Source organism: Serinus canaria, chromosome 2 (genome assembly GCF_022539315.1).
Source record: "Serinus canaria isolate serCan28SL12 chromosome 2, serCan2020, whole genome shotgun sequence".
NCBI lineage: Eukaryota > Metazoa > Chordata > Aves > Passeriformes > Fringillidae > Serinus > Serinus canaria.
The window spans coordinates 150,020,026-150,035,176 of NC_066315.1; the positions used below are offsets into that span (position 1 = coordinate 150,020,026).

General features: G+C 47.9%; 1 protein-coding gene across 1 annotated transcript; it reads right to left on the minus strand.

Annotated features, from left to right (window-relative positions):
• Window positions 1–2,853: 2,853 nt before the first annotated feature.
• On the minus strand, window positions 2,854–14,915 carry LOC103827057 (ly6/PLAUR domain-containing protein 2). Its single transcript, XM_009102553.4, has 4 exons — window positions 14,821–14,915; window positions 8,342–8,497; window positions 4,729–4,848; window positions 2,854–4,121 (listed from the first exon to the last, which is right to left on the minus strand). Exons 1-4 carry the CDS (start codon window positions 14,900–14,902, stop codon window positions 3,910–3,912), a joined length of 570 nt encoding a protein of 189 aa, XP_009100801.4. The 5' UTR covers window positions 14,903–14,915; the 3' UTR covers window positions 2,854–3,909.
• Between the last annotated feature and the right edge of the window lie 236 nt (window positions 14,916–15,151).

A 15,151-nucleotide genomic window follows, 5' to 3' on the forward strand; every position in this document is an offset into this window, starting at 1 on the left:
ATGGTGGGGTTGCCATAGGGAGCAGGGAATTGCAAATCCATAACCACGGCCTGGTGACACAGCCCTGCCCTTGAGGGCCTGAGTCACGTTGACACAGCCTTGAAGTCAAAGATAATCTTCTTATATAACCACGGGAACCCTCCTCAGGAGCGAAGGACGCCATCCAGATTTGTTTTTAAAATCAGTTTTGAAAAGAACTTCCTGGATTTTACGAGTGCACGTTTCTGCTTCCTGGTCCAGGCACCCGCACAGCTCTGCCTGCAAACTGGGATGCTCACTCTGGGTACAACTATCCAGTTTTTTGTTTATTTTCCAGGAAAGTGAGGAGACACTGCATGGACAGGTTGGGAGAGCTGAGTGTGTTCACCTCGACAAGAGAAGATTCCAGGGAAGAGAGCTCCTGCCTAAAGTGGCTTCAAGAGAGCTGGACGGGGACTTTGGATAAAGGATGGAGGGACAGGACTCAGGGAATGGCTTCCCACTGCCAGAGGGCAGGGATGGAATTCTTCCCTGTGAAGGTGGCACAGGTTGCCCAGAGAAGCTGTGGCTGTCCCTGGATCCCTGGAAGTGTCCAAGGCCAGGCTGGACAGGGCTTGGAGAAACCTGGGATAGTGGAATGTGTCCCTGTACCAGGGAATTAGAGGGATTGACTTCCAGATGGAACAACTCAAGCACTGCTGAAATTCAGACTTCACATTTCAGGAGCAGCAGCAAAGGGCTTTTGTATGCAGGGAGGACATAAAAGAAAACCTCGGTGCCTCCTCCTCAGGATGTCACTGAAGGGTTCTGCAATCCCCAGCAGGAAATCACAACTGCCTTGGCCTCTTGGAACACTTCCTCCAAGGAAGAATTAGCAAACACACTGGAGGATTGGAAGCACGACACAGATCCCTGTGTGAAACGTTCTGGCATGGCTGTTTGCTGATTCCCAGATTTCTGAGCTATATCCTGCAGTCACCAAGCTGGATTTTACCAGGAGGGCTTCCAAGAGAGAATTCACCTGCTTGTGCCTCTGGGGACAGAGAAAAAACAAAATGTATTCAGAGAAATATTGTAGGGAGCTTAGCTCTGTGTACAGCGAGGTTGTGTTTATCCAGAGTGCTGCCTGAATCCTACTGCTCCCAAGGAATCTGTTTAGACAGATCCGGGCCCTTGGGAAGGTCTCTCAGGCTGGGAGCTGAAGCAACAAACCAGAGCCAGGTTGTTCTACAAAAATTCATGCCTGAGCTGAGCTAGAAGGAAAACACAGATCACTTTATTAATTCCCAGTAACAAAAAAAAAAAAAAAAAAAAAAAAAAAAGGTGGGAACACATCCCAGCTCCATGCGAAAGTCAGGAAGGTGTGGGGTGGAGGTCTGCTGCACAGCCAATCTCCACTGACCAAGCAAAGCCCTGTCTGATTTCCTCAGACAGCTTTTGGACAAGTGATGCATCTCTCCCTGAAGTTCTCCTTGCCTTTTGTCTGAAGCATGAACCCTTATCCTCTCCGAGTATTTTAAAAAAAGGTCTAGAAAAGACTGAGCCCAACTCTTCCAAAGACTCACTGGGACAGGACAAGAGGCAAACCCAAAAGGTTGGGAGAGCTTGGGAGGAAAAAAAAAGGAGCAAAAGACTCAAACAAATCCAGGGAAACCTTCAGGGACAGCTTCGGGCCGCCCCCAGGAATGAGGAGGATCAGAAAAACCAGATGGCCCTGGAGGTCAACTGGATGAGGAGGGAATTAAATTTTGGCAAAAATGAGCAAAAAAAAATCCTTCTGTGGAGGGGGGAAAACCCTTCTTGGGGGGAAAAAATAATCAGAGACATTTCCAGAAGCAGGAAGTTGAGGACAGCTTCACACCAGGTGGAAGAGAGCTAAAGCATTAATTAATTTATTAATTTTTATATCAGAAAAGGTACTAACCACAGAGAGGTTCAGGTTGATGTCTAACCACAAAGCATCCCCCAGTGCTTGGAGAGCTCCACTTCACTCCAGGGGGAGCGACTCCAAAGCCTCACCCACACAGATTTTCTGCCTTTCAGACCAGATCTTCCCCCACAGCCGTGATCTCTGCAGGCAACAGCTGGAATGTGGGAAACACGCTGCCAAACTGGCTGGAGATCAACGGGGTGAAGCATTCGTGGCCAATGAAGGGAGGGGAGGATCAGCTCCTCCGCGCGCGGCTCCTCAAAGCGATGACGGTACGGAGCCGCTCCCGTTCAGCCACCTGAGAGGTGCCTGCAATCAGCCGTGCCTGATGATTTTCGGAGGGTGTGGACCTCAAAAAAAAATCTCAGTGGTTCAAGGGAGTCATGACTGGGAGGGCTGAAGGGCGGAGGAAATTGAAACAAGGAAGGAGATTGAAAACCGTTTCGCTGCTTACCCCAAATGAAATCGTGGGCCGAGTGTTGGGACTTCCCAGTTTTATCCCAGGTGCCACCTCTGGGGTCAACCCACTTGGCTCCCGGATCTGTGACTTTGGCACAGCTGGAGATATACCCACCAAGGAGCTCTCAGAGTTTCATGGAATCATGGAATGGTTTGGGTTGAAAGGGGCCCAAAAGATCATCTCGTTCCAACCCCAGCCATGGGCAGGGACACCTTCCACTATCCCAGGTTGATCCAAGCCCCATCCAACCTGGCCTTGGACACTTCCAGGAATGGGGCAGCCACAGCTTCTCTGAGCAATCTGTGCCAAGGCTTTATCAGGGGAAGAATTTCTTCCCAGTGCGTGCTCCTTGTAGAATTCCTGGAGGTGATGGGGTTTGTGTTCCAGTCATCCCAGTGGGATCATGATTTACAGGGAGCTCAGGTTGGAAAGGCAGCCTCAGAATGTTCCCAACCCAAGTTCCTAACCCAAGCACCCAGTTCTGAGCTCAACCCAGGATTCTCAGGACTTCATCCATCTAGGCCATGAAATCTTCCCAAGGATGGGAATTTTGCCATCTCTCTTGAAAACCACATCTACCACATGGAAGAGTTAACATCCCATTTAGATTGATTTTCCCAAATGTCAGGAGCAGGGTGATAACTGGAGAAGGATATTTTTGCCGGACCTTGGAAAGGGGATTAGAGGAAAATGCAGAACCAGAGCAGGAGAGATCAAAATGTAGGAGCCTGGAGCAACACACAAGGAATTCAGGGAATTCAGGGAAAATTCAATAAAGACAGATTGGTACAGTAAAGATGGATTTTTATTCCCAGTAAAGACTGATTTGTCCAAGGAGAGCTGATGGAAGAAATGTTGATGGAAAGTCACTTCCAGTGAGGGATAATGGGAAATGTCTCATCCATCTGCTGTGTGACTGACCCCAAAACCCAACCGTGTGAACTCCCTGAAAGATGGAGCTTGGAAATAAAAAAAGGAAAATTAAATGTGATTACAACCATTTTAACACAAGATTCTTTTTATTCTGCTTAAAAGGGTACGGAGAACATCAGATTTTAACCTCCCTGGAACAGATCATTGGCAAGGGAAATTCAGTCTCCTGTCTCAGATTTTGGACACAGAAATGTCTCCCTAATTTTTTGGGTACAAAGAAGGAAGGAGAGCAGAAAATGATGGGGAAGAGAGGACCTGCTCTAAGGAGATAGGGAAGGCTCTTCTCAAGGTTTTTTGCCTTAAATATACTTCACACATTTTAATTTTTTACTTCAAACTCAACCACACCAGCACAGCAAAGAAACTCCATAGTTAATTTTGTGGGAGTTATTGGAAAATCAATTTTAAAAAATTGAGTTGGGCCTTCCTGTGTCCTGCTTCTCTCTTAGTTGTGGGAAAAGTGCGGATATTAAAAATTAAAAATTAAAAAAACAATAATTATGGGAGCTGTTGAGTGTTGTTCATGAGGCATCCACATGGAAAGCTGGGCTGGTGGGGGGTCATTTTCTTCACGGAATTTTCGGAATAATCGACTCCCATCACCCCCTTACAGTCTAGTCCAGAAAAAGGCACAGAGGGAACTCGCCAGGATCCCAACTGGCACAACGCTGATCCCCAAACTTGCTGCACCATCAATGTTGCACAGGTCAGAGTAACAGCAGGTGACAGGACGTGTCATCCCGATGCCATCCACGTCAGAGGGTTCACAGACAGAGGAGCACATCTTGGTGACAGTCGAGACTCCCGTGTGGGGATAAACTACGGCAAAGAAAAAAAGCAGGAACAGGTAGGAATGGGAAAAACAAGGGAGAGCATCACCATTGTCTTTTGTCTTCTGATTGACCAGGAATTGGTGTCATGGAATTATAGAATGGGTTGGATTGGAAAGAAACTTAAAGATTGTCAAATTCCAACCTCTCTGCCATGGGACATCCCAGGTTGCTCCAAGCCATGTCCAACCTGGCCTTGGAAACTTCCAGGATGACACAGCCACAGCTTGTCCAGGAAACCTCTGCCAGGGCCTCCCCAACCTCACAGGGAGCCATTTCTTCCCAATATCCTAAATTCAAACTCACTCCAATCCCAATCTAAACTCACCCTCTTTAGGTTTAAAGCCATTCCCTGTTTTCCTATCACCACATGACCCTGAAAAAAGTTAAAATTCATTTCTGAGCATTTACCAGGAGCTTGCATCCACCAAATATTCCCTCACACAAACACTGCTTCCCACAGCAGCCTGAGAGCTGGGGCTCCCACAGGAATTCTTCTCCACTTTTTAAGTGGAAAGAGGAACTGGTCTCCAGACCAGCACTGTCAAAGCACTGATTCCTGTTAAAAGTGTGGATAAAGAAGGAATTGTCCTTACCATCCTCCAGGGAATAGATTGTAGTCTTGCATATGTTCTCAGCCTCTGTGCAGTTCTCAATTTTCATGCACTCCTCAACTGGGGTCAAATCCTTGCACGTGTAACACTGCAAGGAGTGTCCTGTGAGGAGGGAAAACAGGAGGATGGAAAACACGAGGATGGCCTCAGTGTGGATCCTGTCCGTGCCCCTCCAGGCATCTCTCGGGAGGGATTTTCCAAAATAATCATGCTGAGAATGGGAATGGAACAGTAGGAGGTGTTTGGACTGATGGGAATGAGAAACACAAAGGTCTGGTGGTCAAAGCACAGCCTCAGGTCGGGTTCAGACCCCTTGTGATGAGTCAAGCAAGACAGAGCCACACACACAGGAGACCCTGCGACACAGGAAAGAGCTTGGGCTGATTTATTTCTTTGTTTTCTGGATCTGCATCTCTCCTTGGCTTTGGTAGAGCATCAGAAAGAGATCCCAAACTCCCAAGCTCCCAAAATCACAGAATGGGGGAGGTTGGAAGGGGCCTCTGGAGCTCCACCAACCCAATCCCTGCCCTCAAGCAGGACCACCTAAAGCCTCTAATTCAGGACAATCTCCACATGGGGTTTTAATATCCCCAAGGATGGAGATCCCACAACTTCCCTGTGAAACCTCTGCCAGTGCTCAGTCAACCTCGCTGTCCTAAAGTGTTTCCTGATGTTTCCTGTGTTTCAGTTTGTGTCCTTTGCCTGGTCCTGGAACTGGGAATCACTGAAAGGAGCCTGGCTCTGTCCTCTTTGCTCTCTCCCTTCAGGAATTTACAGACATTTATGAGATTCCCAATTTGAACCTTCACTTCTCCAGCCTGAGAAGTCCCAGCTTTTCCTCAGACATGTCCACCCAGCCCATGCCTTGTCCATAAGGATTTTGGAACAGGTTTCCTAAAGAGATTGTGGCTACCCCATCCCTGGAAGTGTCCAAGGCCAGGTTGGATGGGGCTTGGAGCAACCTGGGATAGAGGAAGATGTCCCTGCCCATGGCAGGGGGTGAAACTGGATGATCTGTAGGTCCCTTGCAACCCAAACCATTTCCTGATTCCATGATCTTATAGGAGAAAGCATCAAAGTCCTTCCTGAAGTCCAGGTAGAAAATATCCACCGCTCATCCCTTGTCTACCAGGTCAGGAATTTGTCAGCTTGGTCAGGTTTGTCCCCTTGGTGAAGGATCTGGATGCACACACAAAAAGGTCAGGCTTGGGTGTGAGTTGCAGCAGTGAGAATTTCCTCTGGTGCCATCCACTCTGCCAGCTCTTCCCAGAGGCTGCGAGGGTGTCCCAGACAGAAGGAAATTGATCCCATCAAACTGAGAAAAAACTGAGCACAACCCTTCCTTGCCCTCGTGCTGAGATTCTGGGTTTGTGAGAAGAATGTGTGAGGGGTTATTTTAAATTTTGGAACAGTTTGGGTTGGAAGGGACCTTAAACTCTTCCAATTCCAACCCCCTGCCATGAGCAGGGACACCTTCCACTCTCCCAGGTTGCTCCAAACCCTGTCCAGCCTGGCCTTGGACACTTCCAGGGATGGAACAGCCACAGATTCTCAGGGAAAACCTGTGCCAGGACCTGACCGCCCTCACAAAGAATTAAACCAGACAGCAGCACCATGAATGGATTGGATGTGACAAGTTCTGCTCTAGGCAGGGACCACAGACACAAAATTTGTTACTGAAGACTCCAAATCCATCCTGAGCCAGCTCCTCTTGCCTTGTCCCTCACTACTTCAGAGATGTTCCTCATCCCTGTTAGGCTTAAAGCCCCTGAGAGCTGCAGGTGCTGCTCAGCTCCTACAACCACAGAATAACCACAGCCCAAATCTTTCAGTGTCTAAAGTCTTCTGAGATGGAGAAACTTTGGAGGAAACCACTGAAGAACCCAGATTTTTGTGACACAGAGCACTTGAAGCTAAAGATATCAAATCAAAACAGTGTCTGGTGCTTCCTATCACCAAAAAAGCTATTTTTCAACAAGTTTTTCAGGGCATTTTGCTCTCTGTGAGATTTTCTGTGGAACCCAACATTTGATCTGGGTCTTCTCTTCTAGGTGCTCTCTTCCACCCCCTCAGCAGACACCTCAAAGTGTGTGTTACAGCCACACTGGTGTATTTTAGTGCCATCACACCCTTACAGCCCCTCTTCGGTCTGGGAAGCCCTCGTCACCCTGTCTGTGTGACATTCCTGCTGAAATTCCTTAAAACCTCACTAAAAAGGAGAAATTATTCAGCTTCTCCCAGCACAGCTCCAATGGGATGTCAGCAGGCTCAGGCAAACAAAGTCACCCTGTGAAAACAGACACCATCCTCATTAATGAGCCAGAAAAAGCCCTTTTTAAACAAACACAGCAATTTTCCTGCTAAAGCAAACTTTATTCTCTTGCTTTGCCCATCATGGCCTGATGCTTTGTTTGCACTAATTCACGTCTGAAAGTTGTGAAATTCATCCTTAGGAGGAAGCATCGCTTTTAGTCTCATATTTCAGGATGCTGGACAAATCCAACCCACAGGATTTGTGTTCTTCTCTGAAAAGAAAACCAAACAAGCCACCACCTGTTTCTCCCCTTCAGAGTCTGCTCAGCAAGAAGGGAAGAACTGAAAATGTCCTTGCAAAAGAAGGAAATAAATAGGAGTTAGAAAATCCTGACAGAGCACCATCGACAGGCACAGATGAAATCAGAGCTGGCACTGTCTGGATCTGAGAATATCCCAAGGAACAGTCACAGATCCTGGACTGATCCTGCTCATGAATTACCTTGGACATACAGGAGAACACCAACAAAGCTTGGGATCATCAATTTTTGTCCAAGAGGTTGGTGTGGTGGTAGAAACAAGGGACATAAAGGACGGAGGGAGGATCATGGAACCATGGAATGGAATCACAGAATGGTTTGGGTGGGAAGGGGCTTTTATGATCATGGAATTCCACCCCCTGCCACGGGCAGCAACAGCTTCCACTGGACCAGGCTGCTCCAGCTCCAGCCCAACCTGGCCTTGGACACTTCCAGGAATGAGCACCCACAACTTTTTGGGGTAATCTGTTCCAGTGCCTCACTTTGATCTTTAAGGTCCCTCCCAACCCAAATCATTCCATGGTTCTATGATAAACATCAGCCCTGGAGTACCTGGGCCTCCAGCAGTGTCCCAGCCCATCTTTTCCATTCCTAACAGCTAAAATTGGGAAAATCCCACATATAACATTTTTGGAGAGCTCCCACACACGCTGCATGGAACTGACATCCAGGGCTAAGTATTAAAAAAGGTGCAGAAAGTTAAAAATAATGTTTAAAAACAAAAACAGAGAGAGTGAGTTAGAGCACCAACATGGAAAAAGTGAGAGTGGGAATTTGCATTAAAGGAATGACAGGGTTTAATCACACTCTGCCTCTAGAAACTTCCTGAAGAGCCTGACCTGACAATACCAATGACACCAGCACCATCCTGAACAAATGGAAAATTCCAAAGACAGATTTTTTTTTTTTTCCTGGTAACTGCCTGAAGTCAGAGACGTGGCTTTCAGAGGGAACAGGGCGCATCCTATCCCACCACGCTGCATCTCCTGAAGGAGTCTGGATAAACCCGAGCAGGAACTCACCCAAATCCATGCAAGTGACAGCAGCCAACAGAAGTGACAGAAACACCTTCATCTTGCACAGCCCTTGCTGTCTGGTCACTGGGTTGTCACCACTCTTCACCGATGTCACAGGTCCCCGTGATTTGCCATGCACCGATTCCGTCCCCGGATCCAAATCTACTGGAAGAACGACTCTCATTGAGCTATAAATGAATAGAAGGAGCTCCAAAGCAGGCCCCACCTCTTGCTACTCCGTCATGTCTTTTCATGTTCCTTGGAGAAGAAAATTCAGTTTTGCGGGGTGGACAATGGCTGGGATTGGTTAAGCCTGGTGTTTTGTGCCCAAGCAGGATGTGGAAGGCCCGGGGTGTTAAGTAATCTTGGTGTCCAGGTCTTGTCTTGCAGCTTTGGGATACTTCCTCTCCTTTTTTTGGAGTGGTTTCAAGAAATCCTGGGTAAAAACGCCTCAAGTGGGTGTGAACGTCAAGGAAACAACCCTCATGGATATTTCTCCTCTGCATTTCCACCTTCAGTAGGGTCCAGAGTTTATCAGGAGGAGGAGAATCATGGAATGGTTTGGATTGGAAGGGATCATCTCATTCCAAACCCTCTCCATGGGCAGGGACATCTTCCACTAGACCGGGTTGCTCCAGGCTTTGTCCAGCCTGCTCTAGAAGTGGAAATCTGACTTTCAATCACTCACTCACTGGAAAAAGTATGGAGCACTGGGAAAAAAAACAGGATTAGGACCTGAAATTTGGGCCAAAGGAATCTCTTCAGGCTCTCTATCCCAAGGAAGGATGGAATGGAGAAGCCCCTTTCTCTGAGCCAGGCTTCTCCAAACGTGGTTGCAAGCTCATGACATTTTTGCTTCCCAAACACCTTTCCCATTCCCAACCCTGCTGCATTCCAGGCACCTGCTGGATTTTCCTGCATGTCAGGCCAGCTCCATGCTAGGAAATCCTCCCCCAACATGGGACGAGCAAAGTGTGGAATTGCAAAAACTGGGAAGAGTCTTTTGGTGGCTATGCCAGGCACCCTCCCAACACAGACGTTTACTGAGGAATGGGGAAAAGCTGAATCCAAGATGGTGTTGGAGCTATTCCCACCACCTCCGTTATTCCACCATTGAAGGAACTTTATTCACGGTTATTGACTTGAACTCTTGGAATCAAAGAATCATTAAGGTTGGGAAATATGTCAGGATCATCACATCAATGCCAGGATCATCACATCCAGAGTCAAACCAGCACCACCACCATTTTCTCCTCTCCTCAAGTGCCATTTTTGAGCACTTCCAGGTTTGTGACTCCATCACTACCCTGGAGCCTGCTCCAATGCCTGGCAACCCTTTCTGCAAAGAAATTTTCCCTAATATCCAATCCAAACTTTCCCTGGTGCGACTTGAAGCCAATTTGTCTTTTCCTGCCTTGGAATGTTTAAAGTTTTTCTAGGAATGCTGGATAAAAAATCCAATCATCATCTCTCCAGATCTAAAGCTCCAGAATCATGGAATTGCTTGGGTTGGAAGGGAATTTAAAGACCATCTAATCTCAACCTCCTGCCATGGGCAGGGACAACTTCCGCTATTCCAGGCTGCTCCAAACCCCATCCAACCTGGCCTTGGACATTTCCAGTGATGGGGCAGCCTCAGCTTCTCTCAAATTCCATTCCAGGGCCTGCCCGCCCTCCCAGGGAAGAATTTTTCCCTAATATCCAGTCTAAAGGTGGTCTCAGCATTTCGGCAATCCCTGCAGCTTTTCCAAGCACCATTTCTGGGAGACTTCCATCCTCGGGAATTGCGACAGGTTGTTTTCACAGTTGCCTCTCTAATACAGTAATTATGTGGATTATGGGAGCTAAGCAGTTATTTCCAGCCCCAAAAATTACCTAGGGAAAGACATTTAGGTATATTCCACGTCTGGCATTCCTCGTGTTCAGCAGCAAATATAATCCTATTAAAAAGGCAAAATCCTCTGATGGTGTTTGCCTTGCTCATAAGGAACAAAAAAAGAAAAAAAGAAAAGAAAAGAAAAAACATGGATGGGGTGTGGCTTCTGGTTTCTGGTATTAAGTGGCCTCAAACAATATGTTAAATGACTGGTTCCACCTGCACAGCTGAAATGTGATCTCCCTTGCCTTAGAAAATCTTGGATGGAAGAATCTCTGCCACCACCCTGCTCTAAATCCTCTTCCCTCCTTTGCTCCGGAGGGTGGTTTTGGGGGGGTGTCAACACGCCTTGTTTATGGTTTCAGTTGATCTTATCTGAGTCCTGAAATGTCTCCTGTTTTATGCACACCCTGTGCTGCTGCTTTGCAGGGCTGGCAACTCACCAAAAAAAAAAAAATTAACAAGAACTAATGAGAATATTCCAACATTGTTTTGTTGAATTCCTTTTATTATTTTGTAGGAAACCACAACCCATCCAACTGGGGGAGGTTCCCACTAATTAAAGAAAACAAAAATAATTAAAAAAACACACAATCTGCATAAATCTGCCTCGTCACAAGATGGATTTTTAAAAAAATCTGCATTTTTTAGTGTATGTGTTCAAAGGGAAATTAATACCACTCCTCTAGCACTTCAGATGAGTTTGTTGTCATAAACAAAAGGAAAAGTTCAGCCAAATGTTTGCTTCCAGCCTGGGAATCCCATGCCAAACTCTTCTCCTGTCCTACCTCGCCAGCTGAGGCAGTCTCAGGGTGGAGGCATCTTCACCAGACCTGCCTCGCTTGCATCCAAGCCTGGAAATCTCCAAATCCCACAACCTCCCAGCCTGCCCAATTCCATTGCAAATCCTAAAATTCCCCATCCACCTCCAGGGCAGAGTTTCAGGGAGCAAAGGCTGCAGGCACTGAGAGCCTGCTTGACTTAATTATTTTGAACTCTCCATATTCATTACTCTAATGAGCTCTTGATGTATCTCCTGTGAATCCCAAATTTCCCGAGCAGGCAGATGCAGGAGTGAAAGATGGGATTGGATTTAAGGATGGATGGGTGCTGACATGACCCTGTCATGTGCTAGGGCTAAGCTTTTGTTGGAAGAGGATTTAAAGTTTATCCCATCCCAACCCTTGCCATGAGCAGGGACACCTTCCACTATCCCAGGTTGCTCCAACCTGGCCTTGGATACTTTCAGGGATTGGGCAGCCACAGCTTCTCTGGGAATTCCATTCCGGGATATCCCCACTCTCACAAGGAAGGATTTCTTCCCAATATCCCATTTAACTGTATCCAATTCCTGTTTAAAGCCATTCCCTGTATTCTTTCCCTCCACCTCTTTTCCAAAGACCCTCTCCAGCTCTCCTGGAGCCCCTTCAGGCACTGGAAGGGGCTCTGAGGTCTCCCAGGAGCCTTCATTTCTCCAGGATGGACATTCCCAGCTCTCCCAGCCTGGCTCCAGAGCAGAGGGGCTCCATCCCTTGGAGCATCTCCGTGGCCTCCTCTGGACTCACTCCAGCATCTCCATGGATCAGGGGTGAAAGGCACTCATGGAAGCACCAAGGATGGGTTACTCTGACACTGAACTGCTGCTGGGAAGATGCCAGGGATTAAATCACCATGAATTTCACCTCTGGGACACCACAGTCCCCACCTGTCCCTCACAGAAACCAAAATTCTCCGGAGCTGGCGTTCTTGCACCAGAGAGAGAGAGGAATTAAACAGGTATCCTTGCCCTTCTCCACCTCCTCCATTGATGAGGAATGTCTCTAAAAGTTAAAGAGAATGCTGGAAAAACAAAGTGAAAAACAGAGAATGCCAAGGCTGACTCTGGCCTATCCCCATGAATGATGAGTCAGGAATCCAACCCTGCAGCTCTCTTGGAGCCATTTTCACTAAGGCACCACTCATTAGCTCATTAATCACAGCAGCCTTATTCCTCCTAATTGATTTTACTACAATCCCCTACAATGCATGGCCAGGATCCAACCTGTCTCTGCCTGGCTTAAAACACATTACATTGGCACAGCTTTGGAGACACTCCATCCCTCTTCCAAGCCTCTGGAATGTGTAAAGGTCAGGTGATTCCCATAACTGAGCTTCTGGAAGGTGCCCTCGGGGAAAGGACATGTGTTCCCTCGGTGGGACGAGGCTCCAGGGACCCAGCTGAGCAGAGAGCTGTGGCTTTCACACCTGGGAGCAGGTGGGTTTGGCACGGATTGGAGCTGCAGGAAGGTTGGCAGCTCTCTCCACTTTGGTTTTCACCTCGGCACTGAACTGGGACAAAGAATCGTGGAATGGTTTGGGTTGGAAGGGACCTTCAAGATCATGGAATTCCAAACCTCCTGCCATGGGCAGGGACACCTCCCACTCTCCCAGGCTGATCCAAGCCCTGTCCAACCTGGCCTTGGACACTTCCAGGGATCCAGGGGCAACCACAACTTCTCTGGGAAGCTTGTGCTTCACCACCCTCAAAGGGAAGAATTCTTTCCCAGTATCCCATCTATCCCTGCCCTCTGGCAGTGGGAAGCCATTCCCGGTGTCCTGTCATTCCATCCCTTTTTCCAAGTCCCTCTCCAGCTCTTTTGGAGCCCCTTTGGGCACTGGAAGGGGCTCTGAGCTCTCCCTGGAGCCTTCATTTCTCCAGGCTGGACATTCCCAGCTCTTCCCACCTGGCTCCAGAGCAGAGGGGCTCCAGTCCTTGGAGCATTGTCTTTGTCTCTTCTGGATCTTCTCCAGCATCTCCAGGTCCTTGTGCTGAGGCCCTCAGAGCTGGAGACAGAACTCCAAGAGGGAGTGGAGCAGAGGGAGGGAATCCCATCCCTGGACCTGCTGGTCACATTCCTTTTGATGCATCCCAGGGTTCTGCTGTCTCCTGGCTCCAACAGAGACCTGAGAGAATGTGAATAAAGCCAGACCCAGGGCAGACAGGTCAGACCACCCCACAAAGAGTTCCTTGATCCTGCTGCTCATCCCAGATTCCCACCACACCTCGCCGTGTCCCCCTCTCTGCCCCAGCCACGTGCTGTGAGCTGCACCTGGGGCTCGGAGAAACTTTGGATGTTCCCCAGGAGAAGAAGGCAGGAACAAGAAGATTTATTTTTATAAGGAGTCTTGTTCCTTCCAGGTAATCATTCACCTGCCTTTTTAATTTTTTTTTTCCCCAACCTGTTTTTCTCCCTCTCTGAATTCCACGCAGGTACCTCTTATCTCCAGGTTATTATTTAGATTAACCTCTGTGTAGCTCTTAACTCTTTCAGGGTGACACCTTCACGTCCATCTCTTCCCTGGCCAGTGGCCAGCACATGGATACAGCAATCCCATGGGGGAATCTTAGGAGATTCACAATTCCTAAAATCTCAGAGGATTCATAATTCCTTAAGTGCGTTTGTGTTGTGCATAGAAAGGATTGATCATATATTTATACCTAGTGGGAATTTTAATTCCTTCCCCCTCAATTCTTTTCTCGCTCCCCGTCAACTCTGACTGAGGCAGCACTCACTTATTTGGAGGTTATTTGCTCCATCCAGCCTTTCCAAGGCATTGTTAATGATGCAGGAATGTAAATCACTCCTTCAGTGTAGCTGTTACCTGCCTTAATTATCCCTTGCCTTTGTTCCAGGCTTAATCCAAGGAACAGGAGATACTTTCCTACCTGAGTCACTTCTCGCTGACCCAGAAGGGAAGAACAAGGACAACACGTGTAAAACACTAAATAAACCGACTGAAAAGTACCAGCTTTGCCTCCAGGCCCTTTTCATCTCCCTCTAATCCCGCAAAGCTTAGCACTGGAGCTGGAAATATCCATGTTTTTGGCTGCTGGGAGCTGCCCAAACCAGTAGAAAACTTAAATGAAGATTCCCCTGCCCAGGTGAAAGGCTCAATGTGTCCTGTACCAGAAAACAGCTCAGGTATGGCCTCCAGATGGTTGAAGATTTCAGGAAGATGTTTCTGATCCCCAAATTTGTGTGGCTCCCAGAGCATTTATCCCTGGGAAAGGTGAGGAAACCAACACCTCTCCTACGAGGAAAGGCTGAATTGGGATTTTTCTGCCTGGAGAAGAGAAGGCTCTGAGGAGATCTTAGAACCCCTTCCAGTGTCTAAAGGGACTCCAGAAGAGCTGGAAAGGTACTTTGGACAAGGGCATGGAGTGGCAGGACAAGAAGGAATGGCTTCATAATAAAAGAAGGCAGTTGGGAATGTGTGGCTTGTTCCAGTTGTCTGGAAAAGGCCTTATCTCCTCCCACCTGATCAGGCTGTTATCAGACACCTACAACATCACCACCTGTCCTGATCTACCCCCTCTCCCTGCCCAACCAGAGCTCAGCCACGGCAGAACTCAATTCTCTGAGCTATCCCACCATGTCCCGTGGCATGTGATCCCAACATTTCCCGTGGCTTGGAACATGGATTTAACCCCAGGCAACACGAGGAGTTATGAGACAGATGGATTTTTTCAGCCTGGAAAACAGGCTGGGAAGGGAGGGCTCAGGGGGCCCCCATAGCATCTGGCATGGAAAAGGGTCAAAGAGAGGTCTGGGATGGATTTATTCCTCACCCACAGGTTCCAAATGTAGTCCTTTCTCCATCATGTCCCTTAGGAGAAGGAGCTTGTGGTTCTGGAATGGCAGCACTACCATCGCAGTCCATCCCAAGGGAACGCACTGGCAGAACTGGGACCTGCCGCTGCCACCTCCTGACAAGAGAAGAAAATGCAAATCCCTCCTCCCATCCCATCTCCCAAGGAAGGAAGGACTTTCCAGGATAATTTTGGTATTTTTAAAGTTTCACTGTTCCCAAAATTCAGAGGTTGAAGTCACTTGGCTCCAACCAGCTTGAGGACAAGAAACCTCCAGGCGAAAATAAAACAAGGAGAAAAATTCAGTTTA